General features: G+C 40.7%; 1 protein-coding gene across 2 annotated transcripts in view; it reads right to left on the bottom strand.

Moving 5' to 3' along the window:
* Positions 1–386: 386 nt before the first annotated feature.
* The window catches only part of TGFBR3 (transforming growth factor beta receptor 3), a 186,636-nt gene continuing 160,580 nt past the window's right edge, over positions 387–26,442 (bottom strand). The window contains exons 14-17 of one of the 2 annotated variants that reach the window (XM_058538504.1): positions 25,601–25,721; positions 16,656–16,691; positions 14,189–14,296; positions 387–3,836 (exon numbers count right to left, since the gene is read on the bottom strand). In XM_058538504.1, coding sequence (XP_058394487.1) covers positions 3,718–3,836; positions 14,189–14,296; positions 16,656–16,691; positions 25,601–25,721 — 384 coding nt within the window. In that variant the 3' untranslated portion in view covers positions 387–3,717. Of the gene's footprint in view, positions 3,837–14,188; positions 14,297–16,655; positions 16,698–25,600; positions 25,722–26,442 lie in introns of both variants that reach the window. The other variant, XM_058538503.1, reaches the window with a different exon arrangement.

Genomic DNA, 26,442 nt, shown 5'->3' on the forward strand with positions numbered 1-26,442 from the left:
GTGCCATATTGATAGAGAATGCTGGAAGCAGCACTGGGGTATTTGGAGGGGATGAAAACAGTAGATCCAAAATACATAATATTTGTCTTTCCTTGCCTCTAAGAGATTGACAGAAAGCCCAGGAATGGATTCCAGGGCTGACACCCACTTCCAGGTCTCCTGCCACGTTTTTCTGAGAAGAGTGACAGCTCTGCTGTGCTCTCCTCTGCTCTGTCCAGCCCTACCCTCTGCTCTAGTGAGTCTGGGGTATTCTTTTAGCCTTTCCCCTCCCTCCTCCTCCTCAACACAGGACGATTGTAGCAGACAATACTTTTAGGAGAAAGTCATAATGAAAAAGGGTTATATCAGCCTAGGGGTAGAATTTAATGATGACCAAACAAGACATGTATTAATAATTGATATATACCTTTTTATTATGCACAGATAAAGGACTTAAAACTGTGGTTATCAAAACTATACATCTAAGCACGTTCACAAAATTGCCGACACACTGAACAGAGAAAAGAATACAACAGGGGTGTTCAAACTGGCCACAGGGATTTTAAGGGTACTCTTTTTACCCTCATAGATGATGAAAAACAGCAACAAAATCAGGCTCATTCAGGAAAAACCAGAAGAGAGAAGTATTGTATTTAGAAACTGATAATAGTCCTTTTTGGAAAACATCTGTCAGTTTCATGAACAACCCCCAGCTAAAACAAACAGGAAAAAAATCACACGCAATTCACCCAACAAAATGTGCTCTGTTAACACAACCAGCAGTACAACCATCACTCAAACCATGAGGTAGTTATAGTACAAAAAGACTGGCACGCGCGTGCGCGCCCCCACACACGCTCACAATCATGCCCACTACAGAACACACACAGGAAATGGGTATACTATCTTATTACAGACAAGGAAAAGACCATTTTTGTTTGTTTGTTTAGAAAATGCTATAGAAACAGCTTAAACAAGGAATCTCTGACTTTTAAAATACAGAGTAACAGCTGGTAAACACCACAAATTGTGAAAAGCTATAGGATATTACACAATCTGCCTTGAAGTTTAGAGCATTTCAACAATAGCTTTGGCATCAAACAACAAAATAAAATGGCCTCTGCAAATTAAGGGTGTAGCCTGCAGAAGTAACAAAAGACTGTAGATAGAAGAGTTTAACTGGAATATAACAACTGTTTTAAAGAAACTTACGGAACGTGTTATAAAGTAGAGCTTATACTTTGTATTAAAACTGTGAAGTATGAAGCAATTGGAAATGCTGTAACAAGAAGCTAGGGAGATTTTTTTTATGTTCATTTTTTAGAAACATTTCAGAAATACTTAACAACATTCACTCTCCAATTAACATGGGATCAGGTTTCATCAACATGGATTTCTTGATCTGAATAATACTTCTGACAATACGACCCAAACAAATAAAAGTTGACTTTTTTTCTTCTCTCTCTTTTAAAATCTTTTGGTTTGCATCTATAAATTTGTAAATTAATTTTAAATTATTTATAAAATCATTGGCAATGTAGCATCTCTCTCAAAAATATACATTTAAATATATTATAAAAGGTTTTAACCCTGTCCATCTAAGAACTGGATCTTTTAATATCTTTTAATAGCTAATTTTCTGTTTAACAGGATGGAAAGGGTTTTTTTTTTAAAAGCAAAGAACTGATCAAAAGAATTCACAGTAACTGAAATTAAACATTTCATATGGAGTAACTTAAATTTATCTAAAACACTTAAATATATCTTTATACACAAATTTTTGTAGTAAAATATAGCTATAAGTGACTTTAAAGACTCTAGTCTTCTTTGAAGACATCTTTAAACATTTTCATACATAGAATATGCTAATACAATACATTCTGCTGAAGGTTAGGCAAAGCGCATTATTTTCAAACACAGGTAGCGTAATCTAGGTCCTCCACTCTGATACCCTTATGTTAAAAAAAGTTAATTGAAGGAAAAAAATTCTGTAATCTCATATCCTCATTTATCTGTGGAAAACTGCAAAATTATCAATGTAGATAGCCTGGAAATCTTAGCTCTCAAGTAATCTGTTTTGGTTAAAATTATCCTGACTGAATGTCTACACCTATATAATCAATCAGAGTATTAATACTCTATGATTAGGTAACAATGACTGTCAATCTCCACCTACTTGTTCACCTGGTAGACACTGCCCGCAGGTCCTGGGTGTCATCATCATTCATTCCCTACTTAACGTTCTAGTCACAGAGAACCAGGCATAACCTCCTTATTTTAAAGGCAGTGAGATTTGCTTATGAATATTTTGGTGTAGAATCTAGCCTGTTCCATCTGTAGAATTCTCAGTCATTTGGGAGGGAATTCTGGAAAAAGAGTAATATTTATTTGCAATGAAGCTATCCTCAGTAGTGAATAATTTGGCATGGAAATTTTCCTCTGGCATTCTTCTTTAACATAGAGGTATCAGTTGAGCTTATTTTAGCTGCAAAGTGGCATCATATTATTCCATTTTAATGAAATTCACCTCAAATCCTTTTTGAGTTTGGTATATATTTAAGGCAAGAGAACTAAAGCAATCATAATGAGTGCCCTTTTCCATATCTCAGCACTTTCTTGGCAGAATTGGTGACACTATTCAGGTAACCAGTGAATCCAACAGGATCTGCCATGCATTTGCATCTTATAAGAGCTTGGTTTTTATAAAAGGATCTATTAAAAAGGTTGATATGTTTTGAGTGGAAACATTAATTCTCCCAAATATATTTAAGAATAAGTTCCAACTCTGAAGGCATAGGACATTACTAAAAGGGGAATGGATTTTCTCTTCTTCAACAGGGAAAACAAATGTACCAGATGATATATTATATACTTGTACTGGCATATATATCACTGTTCAAATTCCTCCTCAACTTTCTAACAGAATTTTACTCCAATTTATACATTAATTTATCAGAACACAATGTCATAAACGGGCACAAATCTGCAGTCTCAGATTTTGACCATTTTCAATTTCTATATGCCTATGAAGAAATACAAAATCTGCATTAAGACATTTTTGCAGTAGGTGTGCAAGTGTGGGGAGAAGGAGGAAGCTGATAAGGTAATCAGCATTGGTTTTGGCCCAGGGCACAAGAAAGGAATGTTGCCGTGATGTGTGTCAGGATGCAATCCCCGAGGGCAGCGCCCAACAGGCTGACACATCGGCCCCCACAGAGTGTGGCAGCAAGGTGAGAAGTGTGCATCCAGAAGGTGCAAATCAGACATGGAGGAACCCACTGAGAAAGTCCTGAAGCATTTCTTTTGTTTTACATCTTGGTTCACTTATAAAAGAATCCTTAGCCACATCTCCTCACTGGTTCTAACTATCTGGCTGTTATCCTTTTACCAACTCCTTAAGTCTGGGTGAAACTCAGGGCCCCAAATTATGAATGTTCTTACCTGGACAAAGCAGCATTTTAAAAACTGGCATGTGTTTCACATTGAAAACCCCCAAGCCTGGGAGGGGCTGGTGGAGAAGGCCACCATCTTAGCTTTCTCACATGAATCCTAGTGTGTTACAGAAGTCCAGGGGTCACATTTACAGTAGCCCTGGGTGGGGGGCGAATCCAATAGGTGATCTTTACATTGAAATTCACTCTCTCTTTACAAAGGAACCATAATCAAGCCTTCGGAGTCTGGAGTCTGGATACGCGCCGTCAGCCGTCAGGCCCTGCCCGTGGCAGTGGCCGGGCCGGGCTAGGCTGTGCTGCTGCTGGAGCAGGGCGTGCTCTGCGTGCTGCCAATGCTGTGGGCCGCGCTGCTGTTTTCCGAGGCCGGCGGGGAGGTGGGGACTTGCTGTCTTCCTGCAGTCTCTCCTGCAGTTAATAAAGAAAAAGGGCAAAGAAAGATGCATGTTAACGTGTGCACATTCCTGAAAAAGCCATTTCTCCCTTTGCCATCTTATCTGATGTTCTCAATGATGGGCAGAAGCAACTAGACCAGAAGGCCTCACACCATAAGGTTGTTCTCCTGGTTGATGTTTTGTTTTTAAAGCCTCTTGCAAGGGGAAAAGAGAACTGTTTTCAAGCTGACTGACAGGCAGGTATAGTGGCTAAGACCCCCGACAGTTGACGACGAATCCCCAGGATTTCAGCGTCTACAATCTTTGAAGAAACCACCACCATCTGTACTGTATGATCCACTGACCAGGCCCTGTAATCAGGTAACATGGTCCATCTCCTCTCATAAAGACACTTTTTAAACTGTAATAAGAGAACCTTGGCAGTTTGGGGGCCTTTTTCTGAATGCACTTGTTCAAAATGGGGGTGATGAAGCCTAGATTTCGCCATAGCTACAACAGAGAGAGCCACGTGCACCAAGCACACAACTTACCAGAGAAATGTAGGTGGGAGGAGCCTGCTCTCAGAAAAACCTTTTGGGGAAGGGGTTTAGCTGTTCGCTCATGGGGACTGCGGTTGCCAGGTAACACCCCCTCCATCCTGAGGTTCACTGTGGGGTGGGGCGTGAGTATCTCCTAACACATTAAGCATCCCACTTTTCATTACACACCCCACTGCATTTTAGCTAAACCCATTCCTAGTGCCAAATGTGCAGTGCTTCGGAGAGGCAGGAAACCTTTGGGTCACACACATGGTTTGCATTTAGCACTGCGAAAAAGGCTCTAGAGCTAAGGCTTGTCTTCAGCGAAACTGCCCTCAGGGCGGCCCTCAAAAAATGGCTCTAAGTAGGGAAAAGTGATCAAGGCTCTCAATGACAACACTGCATTTTCTTTGAAAAGTCAGAATATAAACTTCATAAACGTCTGGTCAGCAGTCCCCCCTCCTCCAATGTGAGAAGCCCCAGAGGGCCGGGTCTGTTTATGAATGAGCCTCCTCCTTCCTGTCATGCTGAAACACACAGCTATCAGCCCGAGATAAGCAACCCTCCAGCAGCTTCATTAAAACACAACACTTGCGTGAGCAAAGGCTCTGCCCTCCAAGTACAGGAACTTAGCCCGTTACCTCCATTCCCTTTCTGGGGTCCCTCAAAAGCCTCTGCCAAAAAAGCAGTTCTGCAAAATGTAGAACCAGCTTCTGCCCCTGGGTCTGGTTACAGCGTTCCTGGTCACCCATTCTGCGAACCACACAGCTAAAGCACACATTTTTGCATCAACCTCAGGGCGTTTATATGCTTGTTGCATATTTAGCCCTTGCTTTATTTCCTCTGATTATCTTTTCTTCTGGGATTGGTGGGATGAAGAAGGGACAGGGGGTCAATATCCTTCAGAGGCAGAGAAACACTGTTTTCAGTCTTCTTTTTTTGGCAATCTATTTTGGACCCTCCTCACCATTGCCCTCTACCCTTCATGTGTGTATATAATTAAAGGTGAGGAAGTTTGCCTCAATGACAACGACTTTCTCTCAGAAATTCACTTTCCCCAGAGTGGGAGCTTTATTTCTAGAAGGAAATCAAATCTCTCAGCTATTCTGATGGCCACAAAAAAAACCTCCAAAAACAAAAACCCAAAAACCTCCAGAGACCCAAACAAAAATTCAGCCCCCTTACAACCCACATGTTGATCCACACCCAGCTGGATCCTCATATTTTCAATCAGAAGAACTAATGTGGCTGTGCGTGAAGCACATTTTAAAAATATCTAGTCCCCATTTAAATAAAGGATACATCAGAAAAGCAGGAGCTAAGCCAACACCCCACATCCCCTTTTTGGCTCACCTGGGCTTCATTTGTTCAGCCTAATAGCAGCTAAAGCAAGATCGCCTTGCCTCATCTCCTGACAGTGGACAAGTCTGTCTCATCCAGAATTTGACATGTGCTTGGTTATTCACGTTCAGGAAAAGTACCAGTACTACTCCCTGCCCAGGAGGTCTGAATACTTGTTTTCCGATGCCTACTTGCCAAATACAATTTGCTGCCATGTCAGTTTATTTTAATCAGTGCCTGTTAAAAAGGTCTTTCAACTTCCAGAGTTTTGGAAACTCTTGTGCAAAAACACTGTTCAAAATGAAACCCCAAGCAAAACAAAACAAAGAAGCCCCCTCTACTTGAGATTGCAGGAGACATTTCACCAAGGTGGACAAGTCAACTTAGCCCAATAATCTATTGACTTTGAGCAATAATGTGCCAAGGAGAGTATTTGTCTGATAATCTGCTTGGAAATGTTGAAAATATCTTCTTTAGACTATCCCTTCTACCTCTGTGGCTATTTTCACATGTAAGATATGAGATTTCTCAATATAACCAAGTTGTTAAGAACTTTTATTTTTTCAGAAATTAAGAAAAAGTTTTTGCATTGTCAGATGGACGCAGCACCAGAGAAAAATTCACCATGAGAAAGAAAATTTAATGTGCAGATGTGTCTGCTTAAAAAGCCAACAGAGTCAGTCCCCTGGGTTTTCTGAGTTGGGTCCCTTGGTTTTCTGCTCTCTATCACAGTGACCTCTGATTTCTTGGAGCACTGACTTTCTCTAAAATATCCCTTGGATGACAGATACAATCAGCCTACTTCTGGAGAAGATGGGCAGGGAAGACCTCAGGATTAAGCAGAGTAGGCCTACTTAGCGAATGTAAGGAGTTCAAGGAAGGCTCCTTGCTCATAAATATCACACTTGGCCATCAGAAGAGATATGTTCAGTCTTCATGCTTTGCTCCTAAAATCTTAAACCACATTGAGGAAGAGAGATTTGGGGAGGAGAGTGAGTAGGGGAAAGAGGCATTTAGTACATGGGATACTCAAGAAGAAAGTGTGTTAGGACAAGGATTAATTCCACCCAGCTCACATATTAGCCTGTGGCTGAGCCTAGATATTGCCAAAGATGCTTTTAGAAACAGAAAAATATATTTTTTTAAGGAATAATCTGTTTTATTTCTTTAGCTTGGCATGGAGTTGTCCAGATCTGATTTCCTGCCACCTCTTTGGCAGTCTGCTTTACAACTGGATTCTTGTCTCTAAGCTTTTCAGCATGGCAGGTCCTGGGGAAGAAACTTTAAGAAAGATGTGACATGGAGAGGCTCTATGGAGAAACAACAGAACTTTAAAGAAAGAGGAGAGGAATCTCTATTATTTAGCCCAAAGGAGACTATTTGCAAATATTGCCAATAGAGAATTATTACAAAGAGGAGCAGACAGCTGTTCTTTATTTCCCTTGAGGGCAGACCATGAGGAAATGAGTTTAAATGGCAGCGATAGGGATTTAGGTCACATAGAAAAGAACTTGCTGATTACGAGGATTGGTTAGTTAAAGGGGGAATATACGGAATTTCTTTCTTGGGAGATATTTAAGCATTAGATTGAAAACCATATGCCTAGGGGTGATTTAGATTTAATATTACTTAATGCTGGAAAAAAACAAAGATATTTTCCTCTAGGCATGGGTTGCAACTTTGTACAAATTAATGTCTCAATCTCTTGATATCTGAATTGTAATTATTTCACAAGCTCACTCCTGTAAGGAGAGTGAATAGACTACCTTTAGTTTAGGGAAGTTTTCAATCACTATTTGTCATTTTCAAAAATTGTCCCTCCCCACTCTCCAAGCTAAAAGACTTTCCTTTTACAGGGGCAAAACTCTGCAGGAGGGGTGGATGAGATGTTGTTATAAGTTATGGGGAAAGGGAGAACTGTTGCAAGGCAGGAATTAACAGCTTTCAAAATGTCCTCCCTACCACTTTCTTCCCATATTCCTACAGTAGGGCCAACCTGCCTGCACCTGCACTGTGGTTTTCTGTGGGCATCTTACTTTCATTTAACCTGAGCACTTGGCTGAAAAGAGTGGATCCTGCCTTCTTTATCGTCACACCAGGGTTCCCATCCATTCCAGCTGCATTTTTCTGATCCATGGGACTTAGTCTCTTGTCACACCTTAGCCTATCTTCTTGATGTTTCTCTCTTCACCTGGATTATACTTGGGAGGTTGGAGAAACTTCAGACCTCTAAAAACATATGAAGCCTCCAGAGATGCTCCTAATTAAAAGCTCTTACCTGACTCAGGTGGACCTGGGTATGTGCTTGACTTCTGCTTTAAGAATACACGGTGTGTTCAACTGAGGATTGCTGAACAGAGGCCTGAGGGATTGGGACAGGCACACCTAATTCAAGACCTCAGCATTTTATTTTGCTCTGTGAAACAGTGTTCCTTCCACTCTTAGATATTTTTCTGCCTACACATCTGAGCACCCTTAAATATCTTACATTTTTGTAGGACTCAGGAGTTTAGAAAGCTTTACACATGCATTTCTTGTTTAAGTACTCTCGCCTCCAATAACCCTGTGAAGTAGAGATCATTTCTATGTTTACTAAAGGGAAACATGGTTAACATACCTGGCTCAGGTAACAAGACTAGCAGTTGAACAAACTAGAGCTTCAAGTCCAATTTCTGACGATAGCCCACAGCTAAGGATTGTACAGATACATGGGAGGGTGGCCTCCCTCCCAACCCCCCTTCCTTTTCCCTCTTCCTCCTCTTCTTATCATCAGACTTGGAGTGCATACTGTTCATGGGCCACAAAGTAAAATAAATGATAACATCTAACCCATCCCTCCTGCAGTTTTGCCTGTAAAAAGAAGGTTTAGCTTGGAGAATGGGGAGGGATAACTTTTGAAATTGATAAAAAGTGATGAAAACTTCTCTAAAGGTGTTCTAGTTCACTCTTTTTACAAGAGTGAGCTTGTGAAATTAGTTAGGATATCAAGAAATCAAGACATTAATTGGTACAAAATACACAACCAATTCACAGGCCAAGGGGAAAATCTCACCAAAATGACAATTTACAGGTTTTTACAAGGCATAAACCTAGAAGAAAGAAAGCAGGAGTGGAGACAACAGTAATAAAATATCGGAAGCTGGTGAGGAAATGGGTGAGTAGTAACCGAATTAGCAGATTCAAGAGAGCCAGAACCTAAGCCAACAGGAGGAAAAGCTGACAAACAACCAAGTTATAACACAGAAACAACCCTTAAAAACTCAGGAAATGGTGGCATCAGGTACCTCTAGAAGAGAGGGTGAACACGGACCAATAAGCAGTTGACCAAACTTCTATATAAGAAGCAGTAAGACTTCTCTAAATCCCCTTCTTTACTCCACAGGGTGGGAGCTTGCCCTTCCTCATCCGGGAGGAAGACAGGAAGTTTACTCTCTAAAGATGATGAAACTGAGGGTTCCGGGAACAACCAACACCAGGCACAGTGAGGGCAGAGAATCACTGAAAGAGGAGGATTAAATGAATGTCTACCTGTTGAATCTTGTGACCCCCAGAACGTTGGCAGCCAGACCTACACCCTCCAGGAAGGAAACAGGAAAATCTGTTTTATAGAAAAACCTGGTGAGCTCAAGAGGAAAGATCCAAAGATGTGATATCAGGAGTGCCTCAATAAAAGGTCCAGCCAGAATACCCTAAGGGAAGTTCACATTCAATATGTCCCACCCACAAGCTCAGAACTTCCCCATTCTTAAATAATCCTATGTGAATATTCTCAGAGAGATAAGACATTGTACCCATGAGACAAAAATAGAATTTTTTTTTTAATTCATAGGAAAAATTTCTTGGAATTTAAAAATTTAAAGGCAAAATAAAAACTCAATAAAAACTGAAAGATAAAGATGAAGAAGTCTCCTAGAAAAGAAACAAAGAAAGGAAAAAGATGGAAAACAGAAAAGAAAGGAAAAGTAGATGACTATTCAAGAGGTTCTACTTTCAAATAAAATGATTTCTAGAATGTGAGAATAGAGAAAATAGGAGTGAGAAAAAATACATAACTGCAAAAAAATCTTAATATTGAAGGACATGAGTTTCTAGACTGATGGGGCTCAATGAATACCCACTCTAACGTGTGAAAATACACCTAAATCAAGGACAACCATCATAAAATTTCTTCCAGAAAGAAAAAACAGGTCAGGAATCTGAATGGCTTTGAATTTCCCAAAAGCAATCTTTAGAGCTAAAAGTCAATGAGGAGTGTTTTCAAAATTCTGGAGGAAAATTATTTGTAATCTAAAATTCTATACCTTGCCAAACTATCTACCAAGTGTTTGTATACAACAAGGATATTTTCAGACATGCAAGGTGTGAAAAACATTTATCTCTTAGCTACCCTTTAAACCAAGAAGGAGGAAGACACGGGATACATGACACAGACATCCGCAACTCAAAAGTGCAGGAAATCCTCAGAAAGGTGATGAAAAGCAATAATATTATACTGCACGGCTAAATTGTGATTCGCATTTAGGTAGTCATAATAATGTAAACAGTAAATACTGATCTAACCAAAATTTTAGTATAATTCTATTAGGAGGATGGTGGGGATAGAGGGATAAGAAGGGCTTGAACGTATAATTAGGGCACAAGGAGTGAAAGAGAACTAAATTTTCATTGTGCATAGTAAGAGGTTGACAGAAAAAGCCTAAAACTGATAAGTCGAGAAGTAGCAATATACTCATGTTATCTAGAGATATGGATTAATGTCCAAGAGAATCAGCTAAGAGTCAAAAATAGTGCCTGGAGCAGCGAGAAAAGGGAGTGGGTGGGGCAGCAAGGAGCTCAAGGTTTTCATAACAAGTCTTTTTTTTTTTTTCGTGAGGAAGACTGGCCCTGAGCTAACATCTGATGACAATCCTCCTCTTTTTTTGCTGAGGAAGACTGGCCCTGGGCTAACATCCGCACCCATCTTCCTCTACTTTATATGGGATGCCGCCACAGCATGGCTTGACAAGCAGTGTGTCAGTGCCCGCCCAGGATCCGAACCTGCGAACCCCAGGCCGCCGAAGCAGAGCGCCTGCACTTAACCGCTGCACCACCAGGCCAGCCCCCATAACAAGTCTTGTGGGAGTATTTCAGCATTTAAACTATCTGCATGTACTACTGTGATAAAGCTAAAAAGTTTTACTAAAATATAAAAATGCTTTTGCCCCTTTCCTCAAAAAATATAACAGAGATGGGCCGGCCCCGTGGCTTAGCGGTTAAGTGTGCGCGCTCCGCTACTGGCGGCCCGGGTTCGGATCCAGGGCGCGCACTGACGCACTGCTTGTCCGGCCATGCTGAGGCTGCGTCCCACATACAGCAACTAGAAGGATGTGCAGCTATGACATACAACTATCTACTGGGGCTTTGGGGGAAAAATAAATAAATAAAATTACTAAAATATATATATATATAACAGATAAAATTTTGCATATGACTTTTGGGAACTTCATGGACTATAAGTTAGGGACCCCTGAACTAGCTAGGCTCCCAGGAGCATGAAGATTCTATGGTTCCATTCCAGCACCATTTCCACCCTGACTGGCCCTCCTCTCTGTGCCATCTTAGTGGGGAATGTATGTTTTAGGAACAGAGTTCTCCAAACAGAGTTAATATAGCCCTAAGGAAGTATCTCTTACTGTACCCAAAGCTGTCATATGATAAAGTGGGAATCCAGCTTTTTTAGACTAACGCACATTCCAGGTATGTAAGGAGATATCCACAATTCAAGCATGTGACTTGGTTTTGTTCTCTGTGCTGTAGAAAGAATAGAAAGCATAATCAAAGGGAAGTCATCCAAATTAAGGATTCTTTTTCACAAAGAGGCAGATGCTGCCTGAACCCCAAATATACCATATAAGGTCTGAGTTCCACAGCTTAGCTTATTGTGGACATTGAATGAGCTGAGTCAGTGTTTGTATACACACCTCGCCCCATTGGCCTCTACATTATGTTCCTCTCTTTTTATCTAAACTTGCTGCTAGCTGACCCAGGTACGAAGCTGAGGGGTTCTAGACAGGAACTTCCCATTGGGGCCTGAAGTGAGCCTTTTTCACACTTGTGTGACCCTGGTGTTCCTAATGAGCAGTCTTTAAAATGAACCAGAGGCTACAGCTTTTAATAAAAAGTCATTCTGAAGCCGCATCATATGTGATGCTAACAGGTTTAGAGCCCAAATGACAGTGTCTATAAACCTTTTAACTTCCAAATCAGCATAATTTATTTTGCTGGAAACCACCACAGGAAGGGTTTTTGGTTTTCTTTTTCTTTAATCTACTTACAAACCTATTTCTGTGTTAACAAAACTTAAAAACTCCACCTTAAGTCTCTGGTTTGGGGGAAAAGGGAGCAGTAACAACAAATCTCAGAATTTAATGAACAGTATTATATGCCATAAAACCAGGCTTGACTTTTTATCAGGTTTGTGAGCATGGCTGTGGACAGGAGTCTGGAATTATCAGAGGGAGTTCAGTGCGATGTGCAATAGTCAGTGCCTTATTCTGCCTGAACCTGGCTTCCTGGCCCTACCTGGCCTGAGACCAGCTTTCAGGGTTTGAGGGTGTAGCTCTAGGACCAAGGCCAGTCACAGGTCAGCAGGCACACATTAAGCGTCTGTGGGTCACTAGCCCATAGAAAATCCTCAGTGCTACAGAGTCTTCTTGGAGCACTTTCAAGTTCATTCCTAATACTGCTGCCAACAGCCCTAGAACCTCACAGCCATGCAGGAGATTGGGAAAAGTGGCAAAGAACTGCTAGTTTGAGATCTGAACATGTCAGTATTCCTGTGACAAAATTATTTACTCTAAGATGCTACTCAGCTAAAGGCTGTCCCTTCTGGTGCTTGTATAAACTGTTCATGAGGAAGAATATTCCTAAACTGATTTACAGATGTTTGTATATCCTCAGAATTATTGCACTTAAGAATCTTATTTTCTCTCTCTCACACGAAATATACTTCACCCAAAGGTTGCTGATTAGGACAATAATTTGAGGACTCGAAGCCCCACTATTAAACTCCCCTAAACTTTTGCTTTGGATTGTGTGACTTTCCTGTGCTGAGCACCAAAGGGTTCACTCTTCTCTTGCCATAATCTAAAAGAACTCAGTCGGAGGATGCAGTATTTGAAGTGAAGATTCTGATGAGGATTAAGATATGACTTCTCAAAGTGCTTCTCTTCCCTTGAAAGTAGTCATCCTTTCAGCTTGGAAGGCCCAGGGTAGGGCCAAAGATCATCACATTCATTCGGTCAATGGAGAATTAAGAAAATTCTAAACAGAAAGCTTGGGCCTGCCACCGGTGTCTGACTGATCAACCCAACACAGTTTACCTAGGTTCACAGTGTAAACTACAAGTATCCAAGAAGAAACAACACAACTAGCTCACTAGACGTGCCTCAAAATGCGTGTCTTTCCTTCCGATATTTGCAAGGAACCTAAGAAAGAAGCAATAGGGACTGGCACAGTGGTGTGGTGGTTAAGTTCGAGCACTCTGCTTTGGCTGCCCGGGGTTTAAGGGTTCGGATCCTGGAGGAGGACCTACACACTGCTCAATAAGCCATGCTGTGGTGGCGTCCCACATACAAAATAGAGCAAGATTGGCATAGATGTTAGCTCGGGGCCAATCTTCCTCACCAAAAAAAAAAAAAAAAAACAAAAACAAAAAAGAGAGAGAGAGAGAAGCAACAGAAGGGCAGTCCATTTGTTCCTTCCCCACTGCACTATACACTCCCCTTGCCTGGCCTGCATTCTGTATTAGGGTCAGAACAGGTTCTCAGTTCAGGCCAGAATGTTTCAACCTTGGGACTGGAGGGAAGGGGCAGGAGGAAAGGCACATCAAAATTCTGGGGGGCGGAGGAGCGTAACTTGAAAACAAAGTGCTTTGTTTCACCATTTTTATTTATTTACAATTCATGAAAATATATTTTGAAAATTTAAATAACTTTATAGAAAGACAAGAGAATTTTACGTTTATCAAAGAGGACATGGTATGGGTTTAAAAAAGTTTGAGAAATTCTGTTTTAAGCCATTGATTAGGGACTCTGGTAGACAGTGCTCAGCACCTTGGCAGATGTGGTAATAAAATCTTGGCTTCCTTTTTCAATTCCTGAGCATTTATATGTCTATTCTGAAGTCTTTAGCTTTGAGGGAATGGTTTCTATTTCCAGTTTGTCTATATTAACTTTCTTTAATTAAATCCTAACCACAAAATAGCTTTATTAGAAGCTAAACTTCACCAACATCTCAACTGCAATTAAAACAAATAGTTTAAACATTCCTTTTCTATAGCTGCTTAAAGCAAATTATGTTTGCATAAAACCCAATTTATGCCAAATATGTAAATGTGAAAATAATGAGAATGAACTTTCTCTCTTTCATTCATTATTTCATCCATTCATCCACGCAAGGAAACACCGAGTATCTATTGCGTGGCAGGCACACAGGATGTACACCAGCTAATAGTCGTCACACTAACCTGTGTGAGAATAGATGTACCACAAGGCGCCCGTCAGGAGAGCTCCAATCACGAATGCTGCAAATGCAATGCCCATCACGGTGAGGGTGTCCAGACCATGGAAAATTGCTATAAGGAAGAGAAGCCAACACATACTTTACGTTAGTGTGCATCATATGTTGCAATTTTATCTTTGTTTCACAAGCACTGTCAGAAAGGCTGAGCCCTGAGTAATAGAATCTGAAGATGAAATGAGAATTCCTACAAAATACACTGTATTTTTAACATGAAAATTATTTCTCAAAAGAAAAATAAAATCATCAGATTTCTAAGATATCCTCAGTTTGCAATTTATTTTGAGCAACAAACTTACTAAAAAGTCAGATTTGTAAATTCTGTAAAACCTTAAGTCTGTGGTTCACTGTCTCAATCCAAGGACCTCCTACTTGAACGGTATAGTGGCTTGAAAATTCAGAGGTTAAGATGTTTTGGAAAATAAGGTGAACTTCCATTATCAAAATCCTACTCCTTGCTTCTTATCCATTGAACACTTCCAACAATGAGATGCTACACAGAAAACACACTTCAAATACTCTACAAACATATTTTCATGAACATGTAAAAGTATGAAAGATAGCAGGAAGAAAGGGGGTGAGAAGGAGAAAACAGAATAAGGATAAACTACTCCCATGGATTATAATATTTCACTGATCTCCTCATAGTAAACCCTCAATCTTAACAATTACATATTGTGTCACTTAAAACAACCTACCTTTTAACACTTTTCCAACCGTGATCTTTCTATGAGGGGAACGGAAATACTTCTCAGTGGGGAGTGATGTCGTTTTATGGTCAGCAAAACATATAAATAGAACCAATTGTTCCTCCATTTGGCAGAGATTTTTATATTTGAAATTAATTCCAGGCCACAGAAATAGAACATTTCCTTTCATTTAGGAGAACTACCTTCTTTGAATCACTTACAAAAAGTTAAAATCAGTTTCTAAGGGAGAGGGGTTTTCGGGAGAATAAAATTTCTAAGGTCTCTGTTTTTTTAATGTAAATTGAAGGTATAGGATCTCTTTATTATTTCAATACTCTTTCTATGTTCCTCTCCAGTCAGAAATGACTCCAGCTGATCTCCATATAAATTAAATCTCTTTGCCTTTCAACTCACTTCAGTGTAAAACATCCAGTTGTAGACAAATGTGACTCTTGAGCAGCCCCAGCACTCGAAAGGGCTCAGGAAAAGTATGTCATGGTGGAGAGGATTCTGGAAGGATCCAAATTTCCAAGTTCTGGTCCCTACTCTTCTAGCCATGTGCCCTTTGGTGTGTGTGTTTAACTTCTGAAAAATGGGGATAGCGCTACTTCACCTGCCGAAGGCAGGGGGTAAACAAAAGGAGTTTGTAAAAGGGCTGGTGATCCTCCAGAAGGAGTAAGAACTGGGAAGAACTCCCTGGAGGTTAAGACAAACCAAGTCATCAACCTAATTTAATTTAATCTCGTCCATAGGACAGATATTAAAAGATGACTTGCCTTTTTATGCCTACGGATGCAAAAGCAAGACACGATTAAAAGTTTTTAGTGAAAATATTCTAAAATTCTAAAGATGGAGATGTCATTTATGAAAATCACACTAGGTAAGTATGAGAGAACGTGTCCATATGTGTCTCTTTTTGGGTTCCTGATACTGTTTCACAATATTGTTAAAATAATACACTTAATAGAATAGTGTATAAAGGAGAGTCCTTTATAACAGAACTCTCCAGACTAACTATTCTGTGCAGTGACAGAGTCAGCCATGGAGACTCAGGTTTTCCTTACAAGGCAACATCATCTAGAAGAGCTCTGGGTGCACAGCCAGAAAGCCCAGGTTCTGCCTCAATGCCAATTATAACCACGCACAAGTCACTTAGACATTTCTTGGTCAGGGTTTTCTTCTGTATAACAAAGCAATGAAATTGGCCCAGACAATTTCCAATGCATCACTTTGTAGTAGTTGGTATCTGTTTTTTTCTTACAAGCCCCTGCTCCCCACCCCAGTCTTGGAACTAGAGATTGTCTTGAAGATACAGCAACGAGTTCCTTTAGCACTACTTCTCTGAGCAGGTACTGTTGATGACCCGTAAAGCAAACCACTCCCATAGCTGTATGTTAATGTTTTCAGATCACAACCGATCCAAATATGCAAATAATGAACTTTTCTCTCTAAAATGAAGAAAGTTACCACCTTCCCATTAAGGCCATAACGGCCAATGGGTCAACAAATTCATATTTAAAAATGGCAAAGGTAGAGAGAAAAAAGAAAGGAAAATGAAGGAAGGACAGAGGAAAGGAAAAAGAAAGTTACAAGAAAAAGGGGGGAGGGAGAATGAGAGCAGAAGTCTCCTTATCAAAACTCAAAGTTTGGCAAATGTTCCATAACCAACTCATCCTTATAAAAGCCCAGGAGTTTTTATTTCGAAATAGTTGCATAAAGACTTACGTGGAGAAACTGGACTTGATTCCTTAATGCTTGGACCTGTTTCTGAAACAAAAACATAAATCACAATGCATTCCACAGAGAAATCAAGTTTTAGGCAAAGGGTCATCAAAATCTCAGCAGAGACTGACACTCTTCTATTTGTTAATAAATACTTACTTTGTGAAAGCTCTGGCATTTATCCTCTTTAGATATCAAAGCTATAACATGGATGGATTACTCAGAAATTTTAAGCATTGTACTTTGTTAACAATCAATTGTACAGGCTCTCCAATTTGAAGCAAACTTGAAGACAAATATCTAAAACTTTAGGAATTTGAGTCTGGCAATTCATTTGTGTGTGTGTGTGTGTGTGTGTGTGTGTGTGTGTGCATGTGTACATCTTTATATTTATTTAAAAAGGATTCAATACCTTTAATACCATGCTTCTCCAGTGTATTCATAATACTATCCCACTTTCAAAAAATTCTTTTGATTTAATGTACACAAGTTTTGTAAAAGTATCTTTATTCTTCTCTCCTTAATGCTATCATCCCATAGCTCAGCTCCTATTCACCACTTTTCGGCATTATTACAGAGCTTTCCTCACTGGTCTCCTGTCTCCACCACTGCCCCTGCCCCAAAGATTTCCTCCTCCATATGTGCCCCCAGAGTGAATTTTCCAGATCCCAGAGCTGATTATGTTATTGCCCTGATTACACCGTTCCATAACTCCCCTTCATTCATAGGGAAAAAAAATCCAAACTCTTTAGCATGGCACACAAAGTTCTGCCTCCCTCCTCTCCCACCTCTCCAGCAGCCTTTCCTAATCACCCTTCACCCATGCTGGACTCCTTCACCATAGTTATTTCAGCCCCTCAAATTCTCCACGCTGCTCCACGTCATCACGCTTTGCAAGCCATCCCTTAAAGTACCCTCCTCCCCTAGACCTGCTTTGCTGGCATTTTCACTGGGAGGCCTTCTCTGACTCTCCCACCACCCCATCTCCACACCAGCAGGGCTGGTCTCTCCCACCTTTGCTCATTCCATCCCTCTTCTGTTACACATGTGCCACATCACATTGTTCTCTAATTTTTTTCTGCCCTGAGGGCAGGATCTAGTTCTTACTCATCTGTATATCCTCAGCGCTCAGGTTGGCATAGAATAGCCCTGTCAGAAATGTTTAGTGAAGGATGATTAGAATGTTGATGTACTTTTTGAAAATGGAGGCAGTAGAGGAAACTTGGAATAAGACCATATGAAAATGCTTGTATGCTTTGGCATTTCTATAACGCTTTCGTGTTCAGAAAGTGGTACACAGCCATGATCTCATCTGAGGTTCAAACCAGCGCTGTGAGGGAGAGAGAAAAAGAATTCTTATCACTATTTTACAAATGAGCAGTCTGAGACTCTGATAGCATGTGACCAGCCCAAGGTCACAGCTGGAAAGCATCAGGGCAGGGTTGAACCAGAATTCCAGATTCTGCCTAGTAGGCTAAATGATGGTGAGTGTGCTGTCCTCAGCCAGGAAGCACTGACGAAGAAGCTATTTGTGTACAGCTACTCGCTATCCTCAACAGTGAGAAGAGCACAGACCAGGGGTTAGCATATAATGGCCCAACACTTATTTTCATGTGGCCCATGAACTAAAGATAAATTTTATATTTTTAAGTGATTAAAACAAATCAAAAGAATAATACTTCATGACACGTGAAAATTATATGAAATTCAAATCTATTCCATAAATAAAGTTTAATTGGAACATAACCATGCTCATTCACGTACATATTGTCTATGGCTGCTTTCTTGCTGCAACAGCAGTGCTGAGTAGTTGAGGCAGGGACCGTATGAGCCACAAATCGAAACTATTCACTATCTGGCCCTTTACAACAAATGTGGGCTGAGTCCTGGCACTGACTCTGCCCCTGCTCCTTAGAGTTTAAAAGTGATAAGTTTTTAGCGCCTCTCTTTTCATCTCCATTTTCATTCAGTAAGGAAGGAACACACACGTTATGCTGGAACCCACAGTGAAGTGAAAAGAACTTGTGAAAAATTGACCAAAACAAGCAGTATTTGAGTTGATGTTTAGAAAAATAAAGAAGCTGGATAGAATTGTAAATTCTCAGGATTAACCATCTCAGTTAGGTTGATCATATTCTTGCAGCATGAGGTATCAGCCCTCGGGGAAGGAATGCTACGGGATGAAGCAAGGTCACTACAACTGAACGGTGGCCCCTGAAGCTGTGCAACATGGTGGTGCTGGGATGAGGATATATGCAAAAGTTATATGTAAATAAAATTACTAAGAAAATTAAAATAATTGTGTGTTTTTAAGAAAATCGAGTTCAGTATGCAGAACACACACCAACTACAAATTGCATACAAGAGACTGATTCCTGTGAGTTTGGTCCCATCAGCCTTACCGGCAACAATAAAATAACGACAGTGACGCCCTCCATTTGTACATTTCTATAGTGTTTTACAATTGACAAAAAGCCTTCACTTACATTTTCTCATTTTAAACTCCCAAGAACCCTATGAAATAGGGGTATCTAACCACAAAATTCTCCTACTTTCAAGAAGTAGTGGTTTGATTCGCTGAACTAAGTCCAAAGGCATTTAAAGGTCTCTATGGTGTGCATCATGCAAGAAATATACACGCTTCTGGGAAGAGTTCCATCCAATCAACTGCCCGTGGTTCAACTTTGTCACTCAGAATCCCCATGAGGTTTTCAATAATGATTTTCCCCTAAGGAGACCTCACATGCGAGAATTTACGTTTTAGAGCAAGGCCTGTGTGATGGATGGTATTGTTTTAAAATTCTTAATGGACTTATGTTATGATCTAATCCTCTTCCCCCACCCCAAATAGGGGCCTTCTCACAGAGCTAAACAGAAACAGTTGTTGCTTATTTCCCTGGGGTGAAGTTCCTCCACGATTTCTGTGCATAAACAATAACACGCAAAAGCTGCAGAACCAAGGTTAAAGGATTTTATCCTCTAAGTTTCTTGTCCCAAAATCCCCAATAACCGCTGAGTACAACTAAAATAGTTTGATCTCCACTGGAACCCTATAATCGAGCTGGCATGCTGAAAGGAAAAGAGTGGACACAACAATATTTACTTTTGGTTTAAGGGTAAGATTGTAAGAAAGGAATCCTAGCTAGTGCTGTAAAGAAAATTTTAACAATGAAGATTTCTTTACAGAAAGAAAAAAGTATAATCAACATTCTGAATTAAACTTTTTAATATACTCTGAGCACATTTTGGTCTGCCTCTACAATCAAAATTTCCCTCCTCAGATTGTTAGGCATGGTTTGCATAAAAGGCATATTTCTGGGGTTATGCATAAGTAACTGACCACAGCTTTTGGCCTCTAGCTTTCAATTCAGTTCTTCCAAACACAGTAGGACCGAGGGGGGCCACAAGGAAACAAGGTGTCTAACTGGTACCCACAGCTATCATTATTTGGCAAAGAGGGAAGGATGGGGAGATGAAGAAGCTTGTGCAGGCCTGTGCAGACCATTTAAGATGTAGTTTTTACTTCACTGTAAATGAATTCCTTCCCTGGCTTCTTTCAGTATTTATGGCGTTCATTGCAATTGCCTGTTCACTTATCTGCACTCTTCTACTAGATCAGTGGTTCTCACTTGGGGATGCTTTTTGCCCCCCCAGGAGACATTTGGAAATGTCTAGAGACATTTTGGGTTGTCACAACTGGTGGTGGAGGGGTTTTTTACGGGCATCGAGTGGGTAGAGGCCAGCGATGCTGCTCAACACCCCACAATGCACAGGACCTCCCCCCAAACAGAGTTACCCAGCACAAAATATCAATAGTGCCAAGGTTGTAAACTCTGCACTAGACTGTAAAGACCTTAAAGACAGGATAATTTGTTTACTATATGCCAAGCATATAGCACGTACTCAATAAACATTTTTTGGAATAAATAAGCATAAATATCATGTATATCTTATTATTGTGTATGTTCCCCAGCCACCCAACCTTCATGCTGCTCTCGGAGTGGTCTTCCTAAATGATCTGATCATCAGTTCCCTGCTCGAGATTTTTTGATGGTTCTCAACTTTTAGAGATGCACACTGGAATATTTATGGCTGAAATGAAATGTCTGGGTTTCCTTTAAAATATTCCAGGGACAAGAAGTGATAAAACAAGATTGGCTATGAATTGGTAATTGCTGAAACCAGATGGAGGGTTCATGGGCGTTCACTCTACTATTCTATTTTTATATATATTTGAAATTTTCCAAAGTAAAAAGTTTTTAAAATGTGAAGCACATTGAATAAGAAAATCCTGATGAGGGGCCGGCCCGGTGGTGCAAGTGGTTGGGTATGCGCACTCCGCTGTGGCAGCCCGGGGTTCGCCGGTTCGGATCCTGGGCACGCACCGACCCACCGCTTGTTAGGCCATGCTGTGGCGGCGTCCCATATAAAGCAGAGGAAGATGGCCACGGATGTTAGCTCAGGGCCAATCTTCCTCAAGAAAAAAGGGGAGGATTGGCATCGGATGTTAGCTCAGGGCTAGTCCTCCTCACAAAAAAAAAAAAAAAAGAAAGAAAAAAAGAAAATCCTGATGATACTCCTTCTCTTACCAGATAGAGACTGAATGTCTTGGTCTGTCAATTAAGCATTTCTATCATCTTTCTACTCAGCTTCCCCTCATCTCTACCTCAGCCTGAGGACAAAACCTGGCTGATGCTTTAGAGTATTTTTGTTCTGGAAAAATCAAATGTGTTCCAAAAAGTAACGCCTCTCTTGGATTAACTTCCAACTGACGTTCATGACTTTCCCTTCCACTCCCCTCCACTCCCCTTGAAAAAACCTAGTTTGGCTGACATGTTAAGAGGAAGGAAAGGAAATTAACATTTACTGAGTGCCCATGCTATGCCAGGTGCTGTTCTGAGCACACTTTTATTTTTAAAAAGTTATGTGGTGAAAATATGGAGAAAATTCAGTATTTTAAACATCTAACTTGCTAAGAGTTACATATTGTATACAAATCACGGCAAATTTGGGATGATATTTATTGTTCTTTTATGCCCATTTTTTTTTATGTGCTCTAAATTTCAGAGAAATGATTATTCTTCCCTTTCATAATTTAAAAAACATTATCCCTGACGTGGTGTAACCATTTTTATTGTGTAAGCACAAGTATTCTCGAATGCTGTAAAAAGTGGTCATAGCATCCAAGGCAAACAGCACTAACACGCCTATACTTCAAAATATTTCAGAGAATATGGTAGGATGGCACCACCTCAACTATTTTAATTGTTTTGCCATAAACCATAATATGCGTAAACTATTCACATTTTCTGAGCTTTTTTGTGAGTTACAATTCAAAGTCATAGAACTTCTCTGAAACTCGAATACTCTCTTGAACAGTTTACACGTTTACCAATATCTTAACCTTTTGGGCAAACAGACTTTTTCTCTAAAATTCTTATCTTCTTTTCAGTTCATAATCATTAGAGTATTTGGCTGTTAACTTGAATACCAATGTGATATGGCATGAACAGGGGAAGGGGGTAGGAAGAGGGGTGTGAAGAGCTAGTTGCCTATGTTGCTTGCAGTTTTGATTAAAAACTAGAATCAGCCACCACCTAGGATAAGGCATAGGCTCTGGAATCAAGTGCCTGGATTTGAATCCCACATCCACCACTTATTTAGATGTGGTGTGATCTTGGCCAAGTTACTTAACCTCACTCTATACTTGCCTTATAGGGACGTAGGAGGATTACATACGATTATCCACATAAAGTGTATAGCCCAGAGCCTTGTACTAAGAAAATGCTCAATAAATGTTAATCATCATCACCATCACCACCTCCAGCACCAACATCAATTATTGAAAGTTTAAGCAGCAAAAGAATGCTAACCCAACGCTGGTTCCCAAAGGACTGAGAGGGCAAAGGTGTGCTGTGGAAGCTCAGGAAAGTTCCATTAAAAACAGTTGCCCAAAGGAGGGACCTAGAATTATTTATTTAGTCTTGATGGCTTATTCTCTCTGTCCACAGAAGGCAGAAACACCGCTTGATATGTGTCCATGCTATTGGCATTGGTAGCAACAGAGCAGCTCTCTGCTTGTCTGTGAAGTTGATAACCAGAGCCTTAATTTGCTGCCCCAGAAAACCCAAGTGTTGGGAAATAAGATGGACCAAATGACCAGGGAGAGCTGGACTTTGGCATGGCCATAGAGTGCCTGTGTAGTTAAAAGGCCAGTGAAATGTCCCATTGGTTGGGAAATTTTTACCCAAAAAGTTAATCCCAATAAGAGATCTGCCCACTTCCAGAGATACTATAGTATCTGCGGCTTACTACAGTAACACACGAAGCTGTCTAGCAGGAAGAACACTCATGACCCTGATATTATTCAAATAAACCAATGCTATTAAGCAAATGGTCACATTCCCCTTTCAATTGACTATTCCAATTCACTGAGAGGCCGAGGGAAAGCACAGACTCCAATGGCCTGCATTGAGGAGAAATGATTTTAGAGTCAAAAGAAAATAAACAAAAAAAGTAAGAGGAGTCACTCACAAGGCTGAAAACTGCCAGAAAACCTACCATATTCAATGCAGAGTTAGAAAGCATATTTGCATATAGCCCCTGGGAAGCTAGCCTACAGACTTACCTCCTCAATTTGTTGAACAAACCTAAGCAATAAACTGTCTTCACCACATGCTTCTCCACTAAAATCTAGTCTCAATTAGCAAATCTCATGAAATTGCTTTGATATTTGGTAAAAATTTCCTCTTGAACTTTTATGTAAAGAAAACACTGAAGTTTCAGGATAATTACACTAAATTTAAATAAAAGTAATTACCTAATTTATAAGAGGAATTACTTAGAAAAATACCACTAGACTTAAAAGAAGAAGGAATGAATTACTGGAAGTTATACTGCTGCAATATTAATGCCTGATTATTGTCTGGCATAGGAAAAAGCAAGTTGCTGCCTTCAATTACCAGCAGAACTACCTCTCTCAAAATAGGTAAGAGTAACAACAGATGGAGTATGAGGCAGCTGTTGCTATTGTTAAACCACTTTCACAGTATGAAACAGAGCCAGCTGCTGCCCAATGTGATAGGCTTTGCGACACAATTAATTTATTCTTATTTCTTTCCCCTGGACCCAATAAACAAGAAACTATTTGGGCAATCCATTTATAAAAAGACTGCGGCTGTTATAACTGTTTCAAATGGTTGAAAACAAACCAATAAAACTAAAACAAACAACAACAAAAACGTTGTTGAGGAACCAATAAACATCTAATACGTACATTTCACACCAACTTGAGATGGCTGGGAAATGATTGAAAAATTATTTTGCTTCTTCAAACAGTATAGCCGAGTGTTACAGCTGAAAGGCCTCTGGAAGTCGTCTAATCCAAACTCCTCCTTTTCCAGGTAAAGAAAATGAAAACCAAGGACAAGGTCTCCAAAGTTCCACAGCCAGTTAGCAGGAAAAGCTAAGAGCTGCGCCCCCGGCTCCTGGCTCTAACCCAGTGCCCTCCCCACTATGTTCTCCTGCCTTTCCAAAGAGAGCATGTTCCTAGGAAGGGGGCAGATGCCGCCCCAGATATGACTGTAGGAATGGCTCTGCTACTTTCACAAAGGTCACTCAACTAAAGAATAAACTGGATGGCATCCACAGGCCTCTGTTCTGTTAGGTCCTGTCTGCTGCAGGGCCACCCCTCGTGCCTAGTCTTGCACATCCAACAATGCTTAGATCAGAAATGCCATCCCAGGGCTGCCCCATGCCTAGATCTGGTGTCAGCACCACCCAGCAGGTCTCCCAATTAATGCCCAGCAACTGGAGTCAGGCTGCTCACTGGTGTATGTCAAGGCCCTTGGTGCCAGGCTCCTCTCTGTCCCTCAGGGTGGTGGTAGGTGGCCTGGGACTCTAGTCCTGAAATATCTAACCCCAGAGGCTTGGAATCCACTTTCACTCTCCCAGCCTTCTCTTAGTTTGACACCCCTCAACAGCAATGATTTTGGACAGGCGCAGGTTGTATCTAGACAGTGACAACTCTAACTGCCCAGATAGCCCATGCGACATTTGGTTCCACCCCCTCAGATGCTGACAGCTGCCTGGTGTGTTCTTGCTTGTTCATGCCCTTGGAGCTGTGATGCTGGTCCTGTCATATGCTCTCCACACAGTCCAAAGGGCCTCATATCCATTCTCAATATCCCCGAAGAGCTCAACTCTGTTTCTCTGCTGGTTTGGCTGGCTCAGCCTACGCCAGGTCTGGCTTTTCCCCGCCTGTCCTCTCAGTACTCATGCCACACCTCTTAGGACACAAGCTTCCTTTTCTCCTAGAAGATGCAGCTTCCTGAATGTTCCTGCATGTGTAGGAAGAGGCACCCTTGGCTTCAAACAACAAATGTAACTGTTTTAGATTCTGAAAACTGAATTATAAAAATACATTTAGACAGTGGTTCTCAACCTTCTTTCTGCTGTGACACCTAAGAAGCCTGGTGTTCATATAGACAACACTCTCCCCAAAGGTATCTGTGATCTTGACAAAGCACTACAACAGCTTGGAGCCAGCACAAGATTTACCAGTAGATCACAGAACGATGGGCTGTGGACTGGGTGCGATTCCAGCATGCCAAGAGGAACCCTAACCCTTTCCTGCACACTCAAGGAAGCATATTTGAATGCAAGGCAGAGTGACACTGTGACAGGGACAATCTTGACTCGGATCTAATATTTAAGGAGGATCAATATTTAAGGATCATTTGCAAATGTATCACTAACCACTCAGCCACAGGCAGCAGGAGAATTAACTAAATAAAAGACTCTTCGGGCAAAGAATCCTTTTCTAAAGTTACTAATTGGCCATTGATTTATCTTTTGAATAACACTGGACTTTGATTTACAGTAGTATTGGAGCTTCTTCACAGCAGCCCTGAGGTCCCTATTCTCTCACTGAGCCTCCCAAAACGCACCTTTAGCTTCTACTTGGTGGTGGATCACAGCGAGGGGCTTGGTGAACGTCTTCTTATTCTGCATCATGGCCCAGATCATCGAGGCATCCAGTGAGGTGCAGGCTTCATCGGGAGGCACACACTGCAGAGAGGAACAGCAAAGCACAGAGTTGAGGGATCATTCAAAAGGGCCTTCACCAGCTCAGCCTACACAGTTGTCCTGTGTCCCTTATCAGACAGCTCACAGCTGTTTACCACAGAAAAACAGGAGATTTTGGTGTTTTTCAAAGAACCACAAATAATCTGGCACATACAGTGGAAGGCTCAGTGTATTCTCAGCTGCACTTAAAGATGCAAATATTGCTGGACGGCTTATAAATATTGTCTTTTTCTTCCTCTGTCTTCCCATAAAACAACTGGAGGTTTTAGTGTTATTTAGTCTGAAAAATAAAGAAACTATAAGACAAATGTTGGCTCTTCACCAAGGTGGCTTCACATAAATGGTTCATGTTTGTGATTTGTGATTGTGGGAAACTTCATGTATTGAATTATGAAGGTGACAGATCTTATATGAGTTGTCCAAAAAGATAATCATGTTGAGTATGTTTGATTTTTAATCCCGGTATAGGCTCATGCAAAATGAAGCTTTCCAGGGTCATCTGCTTTTAATGTTCCAAAATGGAGACCTGGGGAGTTGTGCCCAGGTGTGGAGGCCATGAGATCAGCTGCTTCTAGCTATTTTAAGAGAACTAGCATGCCCAAGCCCAAGGTATCTGTTTTTAAAAAGTATAATCACATTCTATTGCCTTTTTCTTTAAAATAACTTTAGTTACTTGTCTAAGTTCATCATTAGGTGAGACTCT

Source organism: Diceros bicornis, chromosome 4, assembly GCF_020826845.1.
Source record: "Diceros bicornis minor isolate mBicDic1 chromosome 4, mDicBic1.mat.cur, whole genome shotgun sequence".
Taxonomy (NCBI): Eukaryota; Metazoa; Chordata; class Mammalia; order Perissodactyla; family Rhinocerotidae; genus Diceros; species Diceros bicornis.